General features: G+C 37.2%; 2 protein-coding genes across 2 annotated transcripts; both read right to left on the reverse strand.

Moving 5' to 3' along the window:
• Positions 1-4,794: 4,794 nt before the first annotated feature.
• On the reverse strand, positions 4,795-6,437 carry LOC18614285 (putative calcium-binding protein CML18). The gene has a single exon (XM_007051971.3). The coding sequence runs from the start codon at positions 6,010-6,012 to the stop codon at positions 5,422-5,424; it is 591 nt and encodes a 196-aa protein (XP_007052033.3). The 5' UTR covers positions 6,013-6,437; the 3' UTR covers positions 4,795-5,421.
• A 591-nt stretch (positions 6,438-7,028) lies between these two features.
• On the reverse strand, positions 7,029-15,879 carry LOC18614286 (brefeldin A-inhibited guanine nucleotide-exchange protein 2-like). Its single transcript, XM_007051972.3, has 11 exons — positions 14,432-15,879; positions 13,276-13,593; positions 12,823-13,168; positions 12,306-12,728; positions 11,928-12,217; positions 11,321-11,594; positions 10,369-10,874; positions 9,955-10,276; positions 9,484-9,862; positions 8,678-9,363; positions 7,029-7,884 (listed from the first exon to the last, which is right to left on the reverse strand). Exons 1-11 carry the CDS (start codon positions 15,610-15,612, stop codon positions 7,273-7,275), a joined length of 5,337 nt encoding a protein of 1,778 aa, XP_007052034.2. The 5' UTR covers positions 15,613-15,879; the 3' UTR covers positions 7,029-7,272.
• Between the last annotated feature and the right edge of the window lie 602 nt (positions 15,880-16,481).

The following is a 16,481-nucleotide window of genomic DNA, read 5'->3' on the forward strand; positions in this document are numbered from 1 at the left end:
TGTACCAACCGGTGAATACTTATACGGTAATTTGATGTCAGGGCTTCAGAAGTATGAGCAGTTTAATTGTTGATCAAATTTTGTATTGTTATTCATTTCAATATATCTATTTAGTTAAAAAAAAATACTCTCTTGAGGAGTATTATTATTATGAATGTTACTATTTAATTACAAATTTCATATGTGCTGTTTTTTTTTCAACAAAAAAGGCATTCATATTTTCTGTTTAATCAGTGAAAATTATAGTAAGAATGAAATAAGGGGCTGTTTAAATCACTTTTTTAATCATAATAATGTAAAAATAAATGTAAATCCTAATATCAGTTGTGGTGGCAGGTAAGAAAGTAGAATGAAACTTGCAAAGAAGAGGGTAGCTCTAGGTAAAGAAATCGACAAGGGTAGCTAGGGAGGGTGTTTAGGAGTGGAAACAAATCAAGCATTTGAAACCGACAATGGGATTTGACTGCATCGTCAATGGTGCTGTATGTTGAATCAGAAACTAGGGCGTGTGGGCGTGTGGGCGTGAATGAGATGAAAGAGGAGAGATAGCTAGCGTGGGAGGCGCTGACAATGCCCAGATGCCACCAACAAAGACTGACTCCCACAACTCACACCCTCAGAAAAGAGAATTGCAAATGAATCACCCCAAAACCAAAACCAAAAAAATAAAAAAATAGCTAGCTGCACAGGCGGTCCTTCCATTCGCTCTACTCGGGTCCAATAAGAAGCAGGTGTCTGTATTTATGGCTAATGTGAAGAGATATTAGGTGTTTCTTTGTCCCTACGCCACACCCGTATTCTAAGACTCTACTCACTTACATCCTACATAGCCCACACCCTAAATCCCATGAACCCATTTGATGCTCTTCTGTCGGGTTTTCCAATTTCTCTTTTGCCATGTTTCGTTCCAACAGAACCTGTCTGGTTCCAAGACTAACTGGATAATCTAAAACCATGGTTAATGTCACTCTACTTTACATGCTTGTCTTACTTTTTCCGTGGAACGGAGTCCTTGACACATTTAGTTATGGTCACTTGGATCATAAATTAGGAAAAGGTTTCCATTATCGTCGCAGTAATAGATTAGAAGTATCCTTGAATAATTCTGATTTAATAAAAGCTTAGTTATGTCTAATCTTATCCAAGCCGCACTTGGATATTGGAATAAATCACATGTGCTATACTACTATTAGTTGGTATCTACTGCTAAAAGGTCTTTTATTGACATATCATAAGCTGGAATTTTGCTCACATATTAATAAATTATTTCTTTAATTTTGCTTATTTAAAATAAGTATTGGATTGGGAGATTCAGAGAGATTAAACGAGTCTTGAACTCTTCATTATAGAACAAGTCTTGATCTCAAGACCAAGTATTGAATTTGGAGGTAAAAGGAACAAAGAGGATAAGTAGCAAGAAAGAATCCAATGAGATTTTGGATATGAATATATATAACATTACAAAGTACAAAAACAACTCTCCCTACTTGTGTATATATATAAATTCAATACATTATTAATAAACAAATGTTATCATCTCGCTATAAAAAAATTTAAATATTCAAAATGTTAACAAATAAATATTCATAATTTTATATATACATTGTTTTAAATAGCTTTTACTATGATTTGACAGGCCGGGAATTGAATCTTCAAGCTATACCCGTACTCATTTGAAATTTTGATATTGCCGCACATATATTTATAGCTATAGCTAGTAAATTAATTCATTGGGTGCAAGGAAAGAAGTCAAAACTCACTCTAATTAATCCCTTTAGCTTATCATGTTCGTGAGGATTTAAATTAAGCTATTTTATATACAAAATAATTAATTTATAGGAACAAAATTAAAAGGTTTGGTGATTGGATGAAGGAGAATCTAAATGGGAATGGGTCCTTTCCGGAATGACCGGTCCGCCTTATCCTCGTCTTCACGTTACTTTCGTCCCTCTCATCGAGTTTAGCCAAACCCTTCTCTCTCTCTCTCTTACAAACAACCCAACAAATGAAAACTACCTTAATATTAAAAACATGAGGTTCATTGTCACCCCCATTAATCAATATAAGCCAGCAAACTAAGAGATATCATTGTATATATAAAACTAGAAAATTTGCACGGTTGTAGTAAAACGAACCATCGTTTTCTTAAGCGGTCATCGTGCCCTTTGATCATCTCCTTCACCTAGGTAAGGAAACCCAGGTTTTGTTCAACAACAACAGCTTTTCTTTGTGATATCTGAGCCTTTTTACCACCTCTTCATTCCATCAATTTTTCAATCATATATAGTTCATTTCATATTGTACTTTCACATGTGTGTATGTAATATTAAAATTACATTGACGCATATTTAATCGATGCAATCTTTGACGATTTTAATTGATTGATTTATGTTTTAAATTGTCGGTAACATTTGATTGATTCGTAATTTTATGTCAATGGTTTTATGATTAATTTATTTGAAATCGTTTTACCGTCAATTTTATCAAATCTAAAACAGCGTAGAGTTCACGGAGCTTACGGAGGCAATTTCATTTAAAAAAATGAACCAACCAGTTGAATCTTGTGAAGAGAAGAAGAAGTTTAAGTCTTCAAAAAATTGAGACATAGTCTTCCCTTTAGAAAGAAGATGAAACGAATGAAAGAACTTAGAAAAACTGATGGAGCTTTGGTCTAAATGCAACTCTAATACTATTTTAATCAAACCCCTTTTTATTAAACAAATCAAAACCCATTATCTTGTCCAAAATTAACAATTGTTTAAGTAAAGCTAATCCATCAAGAGAGTGGACCACCTCAACGGGAGAAAAAAAAATGGGGGCTTTCACTTCCATGTGAGGGGCACCTATTGCTTCGAATCTAGCATTTGTGTTTGCATGTTCTCTCTCTCTAAGAAGCCGCTTTATAGCCAAAGTGGCTTGAGATTGTTGCACCCATTTTCTTTGTCCTCCATGGGACGGCCAATTGAAAGCTTTCATTCTTTAGTTAATTAATCGAACCACATCGAGCACTGGGAATTTTTTAGGGGCTAATCTGCCGACCAAAACTGAGGTCGCCATGTGATTTTGATGGCGATTGTTTTGGAATCATTGTTGTCATCTCTTCACCTGCTTGTATGATCTCTTTCAATTCAAATAACTAAGTGCATATGGTATAGCATAATGTCAACGGCTTCATTTCCACATTGATTGCCAAATCCAGGGTTTTTTCATTTCAACCTATTGCTTCTCTTTGAGCAATCATTTTCAAATGAAATTTTTGTTCAAGGCTGGAAGTGACCCTTTTTCAGAATTCATTGTCTTTCCATTTCTCCATCTTAAATCTTGAGTTTTTCAAACCTTTTTAACATAGTTTTCGACGATCTAGCTACCTTCGGAACCCATAAAAAATGGGTAGGGCAATCAATTAATTATGATTTTAGCATCCTAGAAACCTTTTTGGTCTTAATAATTTGTGCTAGGACAAGGTATCTGAAGTTCCTTTTGATTAATTTACAGGACAATAGGTTTGCAAGTGAGCCTTTTTAAATCACTAAAATGGTAATAAAAACATTATCCATACCTAGAAAATCAACTCTTTTATAAGGCAACGAAGTACAACTGAGAGGGGGGTCGGGATTCTTATATAAAATTTGGTTCCAACATATAGGGGAGTGCTGATTATTGTTAGGAACCTTCTGCAAGTAATATTTTGATTTCGATTGGAACAATTTTGGTAGATGGGCACTTGGAAAAATGTAGTTTTAATATTAAGAAAAAGATGGTTATAACATGCACATTGATGTGTGATGCTCACGCTAAGAGAAAAATTGTCTCTCCAACGACAAAGTATAATGATAACTTTGAGAGAAGTCACCTTTTTTTTTTTTTTCTGCTGTCTTTTGCATTCTTAAAAGGCTATAGAGAGAGCATTTCTTTTGCATTCTATCGCTGTTTGACAAGGAAACTGAATATTTAAACAAAAGAGAAACAGCATGATTGCTTTCAACATGGCTATTGCTAAAACAGTAGAGAAAAAGTACAGTTTTCGTGCCATGGCTTTCGACAACTCATTAAAATATGGGTTGAAACCAGCTTGGAGGACACTGCAATGATGGGCAATTTTAAGGTAGCAAATCTACCCAAAAAGAGGGCTTTTGCCTAATGTTCTCAAAACAATGCCCAACGTCTCAAGTATGTACCTTGGGTTTGAACGAGACTTCAGGGGGGAGAGCAAAATTAATTGGCAGCAAAGTCTGCAAGGGATCTTATGGTTTTTAGCAGAAATACTTAATTAGTTAAGCATTGAAATGTATAATTACTCAAGGCTAGGCCGGTTTAGCCCAAATGTTCATTTTAGGCTTTAAGGCTAGGCCTAGTTGGTTATGAGCTACAACTAGGAATAAACTTTTTGGCTCTGTAATTGCAAAACCTATGTCAAAAAAGCACTTCTTACAAAATTTTATTTTGTAACCAAATCAATCGAGCTCAGATTTAGAAGTGTAGCTGAGTCCTATCTCTGTCTTAATACCCTTTTGGGCTTATGGAGTCTGGCGCTTGGCTCAATTGGATTGGGTTAATGGCATCTGACCCTTGCTCAAGAGCTAGAAAAGGTGTTTCGAGTCAGGCCTACAGCATGGGATATATAGATCAAGCGATGAGCTCCAAATTCAGAGGTTTCATCCACAAGCAACATTCATGCAAAAATATCTAGTCGGCATTTTTGAATTGGAATGGATAAGATGCTGAATTTGGTTAATAGAAGAAGGTTCCAATTTCCAACTGTTTATGAGCTTAGCAAGGAAAGCGAAAGTGGGGTGATGAGAAAACCAATCATATATTAACAAATGGAGATAGAAAACGTGAACATTTCAAACTCATGTCTTTGTATTTTTGCCAATGATAGTGTCAAGAATTCTTGGGGTTGTCACAAAAGCTGCTGTTTCTGGTGGCATTGCTACTGTGCAATGTAGCTTTGAAAATTAACCCAATGACAAAACTTCCGAAGAGGCTATGTATGGACGAGACAAAGGATGGAGGACCCATACCCAAAAACTTGTCTTAGGCTTCTTGTGAGCAGTGTGGGCGTCGATGTGGATGTGAGGATGACAGAAAGGAAGGAAGACAGGGACCAGCATTGATACCGGTAGAAGGAACAATCCAAAAAAACTTCTTACAAACTTGGAACTTAAGGATCTACTTCAGTTTAAATTCTGCCCCATTGCTCACACAATCTGCTTCAATTCTGCTTTAATCATATGGCTATGGTGTTATAGAAAGCTCTATCAGGGACTAAAGCTAAATTACAGAGCTGTACTTTAACTCATTACATTTAGACCAAGCTTCGAATGATAAGGTTGTAGTTCTAGACAGAACATTAAAGAAAAAGAATTATGGGTACCTGGAGAATATTCATGATTAAGCTTTATTGACTTTTCTCCAGCTTCAAGTTGTACCTGCGGCCATCATTGATCGAAATTCTTTGAAGTCCACAAACCCATCTCCATCCTTATCAACACCTCTGATCATGCGTTTGCACTCTTGAAGGCTACACTTTCTGAATCCAAGGCTAATCAGAACCTTACTCAACTCTTTGGCAGAGATTAACCCGTTCTTGTCAGTATCAAAGATGTGAAAAGCATCCATGAGGTAAGCTTCCTCGCTATTGCTACAGATTGCTCCTTCCGTGTTAACTGCATGCATAAACTCATCCAGGTCGATGAAACCATCTCCATTGAAATCCATTTCTCTGATCATTCCTTCAGCTGCTTTGAAGGCTGTAGACTTTTCATGTCCAAGGCACAAAAGCACTTCACGGAGCTCTAAGGAAGATATCTTCCCATCCCCATTTGCGTCGATGACTTTGAATACTTGTCTAAACTGACCAGACAGTTCCATGGCCCCAAATGACGATGTTGTCAAATCAAAACTTGACGACAACCTGCGAAGGTTTCTTCTCTTGCATCGTTTGACATGAAGAAACAGTTTCGCTCTCTTGTACAGAGAGATCCAACAGGCTTTGCAAGAACTTAGCATAATCCAAAGAGAGAAACAAAGAAAATAACTGGTAAAAAATGAAAGGCAAGTTATGTTGGAGCTGAAAGTTATGGCTGTTTTCAAGAAGCTTAGTAATTTGTCACATAGCAATCATTTTATGGGGTACAATACCATGCACAAAGACCAAATGATCCCCTTCTGGAAAGGATAATCTCTTTGCCTTTTATCTTGAAAATTCGATAGAGAGCAAGGGCATGGATGGAGGATCAAGGATTATGACAGTCTCCTTTTAACGTTGAGTTGATCAAGTCTTGTCTGGTGGATGCCAGCTGAATTCATAATATAGCACAACCGAAAGGGGCCGGCATATTTCGTTTTCAACTACCCTTGTGTTTGTTTTTACACGTCGAGGCCTCCGCAGCAAGGGGAGCGATTGGCTCCAGTTCTTTTTTGGAAGGCAGGCTGTTATGAGTTACCGTTTGTGTCCCAAAAGTCAAATCCATTTGGTGAGGAGGAATAATGGTAACCGCTGTTTCTCTCTTTTCTTGATGATTTGGGATTTCACTAATCCCAAATAAAGCAAAGACAAAGCTCAGATTACCCCTAGTTTCTACACAACAGTAGGCAATCAATCTTGGAGAAATTTTGTTTGTTCGATTTGTAAAGAAGCTGGGATCATTGGTTCCGAAACAGAACTCCTAATTCTGTTACCTAGTACCAACAACGGACGACAACATTTCTAAAAGTACATGTCCTTTTCCTAGTCTCTATCTGTCCAAAGATAAAATCTAGAAAGTTTAAGTTAAACAGAAATCATCTTTTTTACCTGTCTCCCACATTCAAGATAGGAGTTGCCTGGAAAGGCAGAAACTGTCCAATTGCTTTCTGAACTTTCGGGGCTACCAACCTCAAAATTGAATTGAAGTTTCTATACAACAAGAGGAGGTCTTCAATCTCACGTATTTAATAAGATAATTTTCTTACAGAAAAATTCATGTTCTGAAACTCATTTGACAGGAAAAAAAATTATTTTTTGACTACCATACAACACAAAATTCCCCCGATGATGATATCTATAAAATTCTGAAGAGAGTGGCTGTTCTCTCACATAAACTACAGCATGTTCAGAAGCACTAGCCAATTCAAAACCAACTCTAACTCTTCATACACTGAAAACTATACTTCCGGTAAACAATTATTATAAACTAAAGAAGAAAATGGAAAACTATGGAGTTAGATAAGAGGAAAAGAGAAACATATATATCATACATCCAAAACAGAGTCCATATTTCGCCAAGATCAACATGATCGAAGCAAAACGGGACCCACAGAGGAGCTCAGCATATCACTGAGAGCTACCTGGACCTCATTCGAACCATGCTCACAACTTATCAAGCTTGAAAGAAGTGGGAAGAACAGAGGTAAGTTCTTCTCGAACAAAGTGTCTCCCAAGCTACAAATGGCCTGGAGAGTAGCCACAATAAGAGGTGCACGGGCAGCCAATTCCCTTCGTTTTCCAGAACCTAAAGGAACCAACCATTGGGTTTGCCCATTGACAGATGTTTCAGAAGTCTGTCCAGAGCGAGCAGTTTCCAAATAAAACAGTAACACCTCCCGGCAAAGATCAACAAGATGTGACTCAACTTCATCCTCCTCATACCTAGGAGGCCTATCCAATATCAGATTCTGCAAGAAAGTTAGGCAAAATTGATACGACTCATTCTCCAGACGTAATAACGGAGGATCCTGCATTTGGGTCATGGGACCAAACTCTTGAAGCTTGGAACGTAGCGTAGTATTGTTGTTGATCCTGTGAGCATGGGATGCAACATCATGCATAGCATCAAAGAGGACTAAGGTGTTCTTAGCTGAAAGGTGAGTTCGATACATGTTATAAATTTCCATCACCGCCTGTCAAGAAAATAAGAACAGCAAAATCACACCCAAGAGTCGAATTAGACCATTTCAAACTCAAAATAAACATATTTTTTAGTTAGATATTCGGGCAAATATAAAGGAAATGAAAAAATGTAGGGTCAATTAATACTTGCTAATTTTGAAAATTTGCAATTTTAAATACAATCTTCAGAAAAATCAGCCTACGTTCTATAACTCTGACAATTTCATTAAACCTTTATAAAGTCCAAACGCTTGGGAGGAGGGGACTTAACTCCAGGAAGTTAAATCGGACAAATCATACTAGATCCAAAGCCATAGTCTAAGATATGGAAAGCAATCCATAGTTGCACTACTTCACTTTCCATCAGCATAGGATACACCCATAAATTAATTCCAACAGCAAATTGTCTTAAAAGGACTAAAAAGATTTAAATTCAGACAGTTTCAAATATCTTTACACAATAACTTAGCACTCTAATTTTAAAAATTTCAAAGAAAGAAAGACAAATACTATTCCCAGCACATCCATTTTTACTGACCCTGAAAAAACTCGTCTAAGTCCAGAAGGTGTCAAAAAGCACTAGAAGAGACAAGTGCCCAAAGGCTTATTGTTTATATCACAAATGCCATTAAGCATTAGCAATACCTTTTGCAAGTCTGAACCCTCCCTCAACTCCAAAATGATATTAAATTAATTAAAGAAACAAAGAACTGAAAGACTGTATTTCCATTCTATTTCTTCACTAGTTTATGATATGAGAAAAGGTTTTCTAATCATTATTCAAAATTAAGATGAAAAGTCTACCTGTATCAATAAAAGCTGAACAGCAGCTCGGCACTTAGCATCAGATAAAGAAGCATAAAGACGCTGTGTTCTCAGGCTCTCTGAATCATCATGAGGTGTGTCAGAACCAGCAGCCACCTCATTACTTTCGCCGTTCAAAGCATGTTCATTGCTTCCAACCATGCTATCTCCACTAACAATGTAGGAAAAATCAGGAAGTGTTGCATTAGCTGCTTCTTTTAAAGAAGAAACTACTTCCAGCCACTTTTCCTCAGAAAAAAGATCACCCGCATTGCTCATCAAACGGACAAATGCAGCAATACCAATACCAGCTAGGCTTTGGTGGGGACGCTTGATGAAACTTACAAGTAAAGAGAGAACCTTTCTCAAAAGTGGATTGACAGTATTATAAAAATTCACAAAAAGATCTACAACTAATTGGAGTGCCAATGTACATGTCTCATAGAGCCATGCATCTTGATCGAGTTCACCCACATCATTAACAATTCCCTGCTCAGGTGAGTCACCACCTGATGGATCAATAGCATGACGCACATAGTCAAATATTGGAAAAAGGACAGATTCGAACACCCTTTCCCACAAAGGCAGTGAGAAGAGGTGACCATGGTTGCGCAAAGTTTCAAACAGCACTTGCAAAGCACTCTTCCTAATTTCTGGCCTAGGGTCAAAGCTAAGTTCTGATAAACCTGCACAGCAAAATGTGATGTAGGTTAAGAACAAAATGCATTTCTAAAGTTTGAAGATAAAAAACTCAAGCAAATTCAAATGCCTTGTAACATTAAAACAACTAGTTCATTTTTCCTTACCAGCCAACAAAGGAAACCAGAAATAGAGATGACCATCCTTATCCATTAGCTCTCCATTATCTTGTCTTCCATCTTTTCCCTTGTGGGGTGAAGACGGAGAAATCTTCCCAGATTCCTTATCCTTACTCTTTGATGAAGAGCCAAGATCCCCTTCTGCAAGTTTCGTGGCACAGAAACGTAGAAAAGCAATTGCATTGAGACTGATGTCTTTGTTGAATCTACTATTGGTGAATGCAATTAAGCAGTTCACACAATCTGTGAATGTGGTTGTTTCAGTTTCAGTAATGTATGGGAAATAGTCTCGAATAATCTTCTCCATTATTTCAAAGGCTAACAGTACAATGTTTTTGTGATCGTCATAAGCTGCAGTAGTGAAAACCTGAAAAAGATTTATCAGTTCAGTAATAAATTGATCAAAGATTAAGGTGTCAAAAGCTAGGATCAATATGATAGTTATTAAAAATTCAATACCATGAACATGCTCTTCCACCCTGATTTGACATGATTGACACGAGATAATACCATCTGTGAGACACATCTGATGATTAATTCTCGGATTTCAACAGCACTACTCTTACGCATAACAATGACAAAAGGCTTCATAAATTCATTCTGAAAATTGTAATTAGCCAACTCTTCTCGCTCCAAAAATTTCATCGATAGCTGCCGTAAAGAGTCCATAGCAAAAATTGCAATTGACAGGTTTTCAGAACAGCCAATGGTCACAAAGAAATCAGAGAGTACAAGCCAGATGCTTGACCATACAAGCCTGATCCGGTTCATGTTATAGTGCCTGTCAATTGATCACAAAATTTACAGTTAGAAACAATACACAAATATACTGCACTAAGTACACCAAAGAAAGAGAAGTGGAATGATTCTTACGCAATCTCAACAATCTTTGTAAGGCTAAAAACCCGAGGATCAGATGTAGATCGCAACTCCTCCATGGACACCTTGCATAAAGCCTTAACAAAATCTATGATAGCCTCACTATTCAATTTTTGACTACGTGTGAATATACGATTCATTTCAGAGCTTCCAACTTGCTCTAACATGTTGAGATTAGAGACTAAATTGTTCATCTGTTCAGATGTGACTGCCCCAGCAGTATTGCCTCCAATACCAGCACTATCATATGAGCCCCTCATCACAGCAGCAGCAGCATACTGAATTCTTCCTGGTCCCTTCTTCTTTAAAACAGGAAGGACAGCTGACTTAGCTTGCTTAGATTTTTCTGACTCATTCTGAGGAAAAGCAAAGAAAGTGGCATCTGGAGGAGCACCCTCTCCCAAGAGATGTAAATGCTCAAACCGGGACACACATGTCAAAATATGCTCCCAAGCTTCTTGTAAATAATTTCCATCTTCATCTGCAATTGTAACTATTGCCTATTAACAATGTAAATAGCAAAGTCCATGTTAGATCCACAAGCAAATGGAAGTTTGCTTAGAGTTCAAAAATAAACTGTTCAGAAATTTTAAAGTAAATGGATCTCGTTAACGAGTGCATTAAGGCCACTTCTTAAATTCTCTATTCAAAGAATAACTTCATTTAATACATGAAGAATAATCGCATTCAGTTTGGGCAAGCCAACCATTCATTTTCATCTCTATACCAAAGGTTACAATGAATATCAGCAATGGCTAAAACAAAATAAAGTGTTCTTACTGATGTGAATATACTGCGTCACATAGTTTGCCAGATTACAAGCATTAGAAAGGGGTATAATAAAAAAGAAAAAATCACACAAATTAAAACAATATAGACTTTTTTAGAATACGAATAAAAAAAGATTACTAACAACATATTCAGGGCAGATGAGCAAAATACCAACCTTGATTGCATCTATATTTTTCTGCTTGATATCTGCAGGAGAGTGCAGCGAAGTAAACTTTGCTAATGAAGTCACAAAAGCATCTCTATGAGTCTTCATGGACATCACAGCAGTCACATGGATTGCATAACGGAAGCCTTCAAGACACAATGCTATCACTACTTCATCATCACTTTGGTCAAGAGGCACACTGAAGGCAGCCAACATAGGAGCCCAACATACCTCAACCATGAATCTGAGAATCACCACATCTGTGGCTGCATAATAAACTGACCTACATATTGCCAATAGAATGGAAATCAAGGGGTTATCAAAAACAAAGTTTCTTCTTCAAACAGGAAATGCCACATTTCAGGAAATGTGTTGCTAAGTGGGGAGGGGGGGGGGGGAGAAGAGAGAAATCCCATTAAAGTACCACAAGGTTAAAGTGAAAAATATCTAAATTAGAATAGAATATAATATTTGTAACATCTCAACACATTAATGAAGCTTAAACCATTAAAATATTGAAAGAAAATACCATCAAAATTTCAGCCAATTCTAGAGACATAGATAGGATGGGTTAGTAGAGCATCAATATAAAAGCTTAAAAACCAGTTGATCTTACTCAGATTTGCGAGCTTTCTCTTTAAATTGTTCTTGCATGTGCCTGATAAGATCATCACTGGTCTCCATATGCTGGTCTTCATCACGCTTACGTATTACAATATTCAAGATACTGTCCAAACCTAATATTTTGGAGTTCACTGACTGCTTCTGTTGCACAGACAAATCATCTTCTTTCATTTTGATCTCATTTCTTGATATCCGTTCAAATAATGATCTCAAGTACTCTTCTGGCAAATCTTTTCCATCATCTATGCCACGATTGTTTCTTATGAAATCATCAGCTGACATCTGCATATTTCAATTTAGGAAAAGGGGGAACTTCATCAATATTCTTGCACTAAATGTCAATAGAATCAGATAGAGAATATATATGCACCTTGTTCTTGACCATAGGGTTATGAGCATCGGTATTGAGCATTATGACAGAGTAAGCAAGAACATAAGCTGTATCAGCACTGATGAAAGCCTTCGGGTTACATTTGCAGTACCGTTCAGCAAACTTTTCCATGATTCGATCAATCTTTTGTGCCTCACCAGGCAATCTAAAACCTTGCAAAAAGGCTCGGATTGCCTCATCAAACTCCATGCCTTGAAAGTCAAAGGAGTCAACATAGGCATGCATCACTTTAAGTGATAAATCCTCCCTTTCTCCAAGATAATCACCAATCAATGTTTTGTTCAGACCAGAAGCATTTTTTAGAAAAGCAGCAATCTCCTCTGGGGAGTCACCAACCTTATTTGCTTTAATTAGAAATTCAATCCCTTTCTTAGGTTTCCTATTAAAAAGAGATATACCTTCCTGCCACAAATTTTAAATTGGATGTCATGAATGATGATCAGCTAAATGATGACAAAGTTAGACCAGTTTACCATACATCATCTATGTAACATACCTGAAGTTCAAGCTTGTAAGCTCGACGTTGCTCAATTGTCAAAACATCAGACGCTTCACTAGAGGCTTCAGAATGAGAATCTGATCCTTCAACAGGCTCATCCCCATTCCCATTCGCCATGGGGACATTTCCAGGATCAGGACTGTTCTCAACTACTTCAAATCTCTTGGTAGAATGAGAATCTGGAATGCGCAACTGTTTGTTCATCCAGTCTCCCATTGATTTTAAAATAGCCACTAAACACTTCATAGCTTCAAGTTTCATGGTTGCTTCCTGGGGTGGCAACAGTGTTGTAGCTGTGCCAGGAGGAACACCTTGAGCTGTTTTCAGAAGTCCATTGACCATTCTGGAAAGAACCATAATGACAAAATGAGAAATATGCAAAAGTTATTAACTTCTACCAAAAAAATATGGTGTTATTGTTGATAACATAATAAGAGTACAGAACATTACCTCTCAAATATGTTTGACGAATTGACATCACAATCATAGTTGATAAAGATATCTACCAAGATCTGTGAATCAACACAAAGCTTGTCGAGAAAACGAAGAACTATCATCTTTTGCTGAAAATTAGGTTGAGCAACATTTTCCAAGACCCGGAGAACAATCATAGGAAAAAATACTCCAATCTCTGCTTTCAGTCCAGCTCGAAACCTTGACACCAGACTAATAAAAATGGAGCAAGAAAGCTGGAAAACAATCATAAGAGTAGAAGCACTGTTTTTCAATAGTGACAGACACAAGTATTGCTTTATGGCACCTAAAAACCTGTACCACCACAAGCATATCCACAAGAAGAAAATTTCAATATCAGGACAGGTGCTGAGCAAACAAAAAACTGAAATGTGTAAAAAGCAATAAAATATTATGTCATTTTCAATCTAGGAAATTAAAAACATTATATGTACTCTCCCCACATGTTAAGGCATGGAATTTATCATTCAAAAATAAAAATAAAAATAAAAATAAATAAAAGCAATCTCAGTATAAAAATAAAAGTAAATCTTCCACAGGAATCAAGAACTAAAGGTGCTGCTGCAATACAAATGCAAACAAAAATGTAACTGAAAAACTGCCAACAGGCAAATACACCACAACTTTTCAAAGTAAACAGAGGTGAGGGAACTAAGTTGGTGAATAAAAAGACACATCAATAAAACACCCAGAGCAATTTGCCAAATGTTCAAGGGTCCATGCCCACAAAGATTACCTCACAAGAGGGTTTAAAATATCCAGTGAAATTCTACACCACTGAGATTTACTTCAATGTCACCTTCTCAGTAGAAGCCACCTCAGATGTTTTAAAATGCTATTATGTTTTTGCCAATCCTCCAAGATCACTACCTAAGTGCCTACAACTTACTATTGTTTCAGGATGTAACCTATAGCCAGCACATATTTATCCTCTAGTGCATACTAAATGCCTACATATGTAGCAAACTAATATTAAGAGGGCATATCAAAAGTTACATATCACATTTTCCATGAACACAAAGTAAAGCAAATGAACAATTAAAGCCCTAACCTGAAGGAACTTTTCAAAATGCAAATTAGAATAATCAAATAAAATCAGAGAAATATGTGCAAAAAGGAAACACTAAGATACCTTTCACTTGTTCTGAAAACGGCTCCAGCATTCTCCAACAAAATCTTCAACAACTCAAGTGCCACAATCTTCCCTCTCATCAACTGGGGATCTGCCAAAGCCTCTTTAGGCGGTGTCTTCATTGACAACTTGCAAAGTGCTCTAAACACCAAAAACGCATCCCTTCTCAACTTATTCCCAATCTGAACCTCCAAATCATCATCTCTCTCTACTTCCCCATCTGCCAACTCTCCTTTCCTCCCTTCCAGTGCTGTCTTATACATGCTAATCTCCCAATATTTCGCATCCAACATATCCTTATCAGTCGAATCCAGCAAATCAGCCGGATTCGTGGTTTCAACAGTGGTTGTTTCAAATGCACCATCATGGCCACCTAAAGAAACCTTACTTGGCGCCACTGGATTCAACACTCCATCAATGTCCTGCATAATCTTAGTTATAAACCCTTGAACAAACTGAGTCATTGATCCATCAGCATCTGATTTCTCAACCGGCTCCATCAATTCAGCCACTACAATAGGCTGAATTGGGACTGTTGATGAATCAGCCTCCATTCTCCTAAAAACAATCACTAACATTTGAATCAAAGAGGCTTTTGCCGTTGTTTGATTTACCACATTTTTACTCCCTAAGTAAATATCATAGCAAGTCCTCACAATTTGCAACAAACAGTCACCGTGAATTCGCAGTGAGATGGAAGTTACCGCGGACAAAAGCGTTTTCAAAACCAATAATTCAACGGCATCGTCGCCTAAATCGTGGCATTTACAGACGGATTCAATCAATTTGGATAAGAGCTGAGCCTCAGGGCCTCCGGTGGGGTCCGCTTCGCCACGTAGGTAGCCATAGGCGATTAACTTCTGGATGCAATCAACGGCTGGATCGACGATCTTATTGAAGGCAGTGGCGCAAGCGTTAATCAGAGTGCTGAGGATGGTCTCTGATTCAGCGAGGGAATATTCTACTGGGCCGCCGTCGTGGAGCGGTCCAGGGATCGAGCTGTCGGGCTCCGAATCTGACGGAGACACAGGCGACTTCGTCGGAGAAGTGAGTCTCTCGAGAAGAGATTTGCATTGGTGAGCGAGTTTCGAGTGCTTCCGCCACGAAGCGTTCTTGATGATCTTCTCTAGGGCTGGGGCTACCACTTGGCTCATGCGGGAATCGGCTTCCGAAGAAGCCATTCCCGAGTCGGATATAACACCTCACTCACCAACTCAGATCTAGGAAATGGACAACCAAATGCTAGGGTTCGTTTTATCTCTCTTTACTTGGGAGCTGAGTGAATTATCTGAGTAAGAAATGGAGTCGAGTCGACTCGGTGAGTCTACACGGTTGCTGTGGTTCGAATTGCATAAGAAATGGAAAAAAAGAGTAAAGGGTGCAAGGAGGAGAAGAGTGAACTGTTTTGATACACAGAGGCAAAGGGCTCGAGATTCAGATCGAGTTTTAGTTTGGTTTTTTTTTTTTTTTTTATCAAAGTCCAAGTTTGAAAGCCAAAAGACTTAAACGCCCTTTCTTGGCAACGGGCGTGAGCTGCGATAAGTGGAGTTAAACAAACATGTTCAATGGTGAACGGTGATATTACGACATGAAGGAGGGTAATTCGGGTATTAAAGATTGAGTACATCATAATCTTTCTGGTGATCGGCTGGGGACTCTTGGACTAGCTTCCCGGCTACTTCCTATGAACAAATGTCAATTAAACTCATAAAACAATATAAATAATAGCAATTAAAGTAATGAATAATTAATTAAAATGTAACATTAATTGTATTGTAATTCAATGTATTTATATGAAAGTAACATTAAAAAACTTATTACAATTATTTAAAAATATTGTTTCCTTTAATGTTAAAATATGTTTGTTTTTTTAGTATCATTTTAATTATTTTTACTATTTTTACATTAATATATATGTTAAATAATAAATTATTCTTCTTGTAGTTAGTTAATTTTTGTTATTAGTTATTCACTCTTTCATGTATTAAGTTTGTTATTATATTATATAGCTCAAACCTTATAAAACTTCTAATAATCATTACATTTAAAT

The sequence above is a fragment of the Theobroma cacao genome, chromosome 1 (assembly GCF_053813885.1).
Source record: "Theobroma cacao isolate CCN51 chromosome 1, ASM5381388v1, whole genome shotgun sequence".
In the NCBI taxonomy this organism is placed as follows: Eukaryota; Viridiplantae; Streptophyta; class Magnoliopsida; order Malvales; family Malvaceae; genus Theobroma; species Theobroma cacao.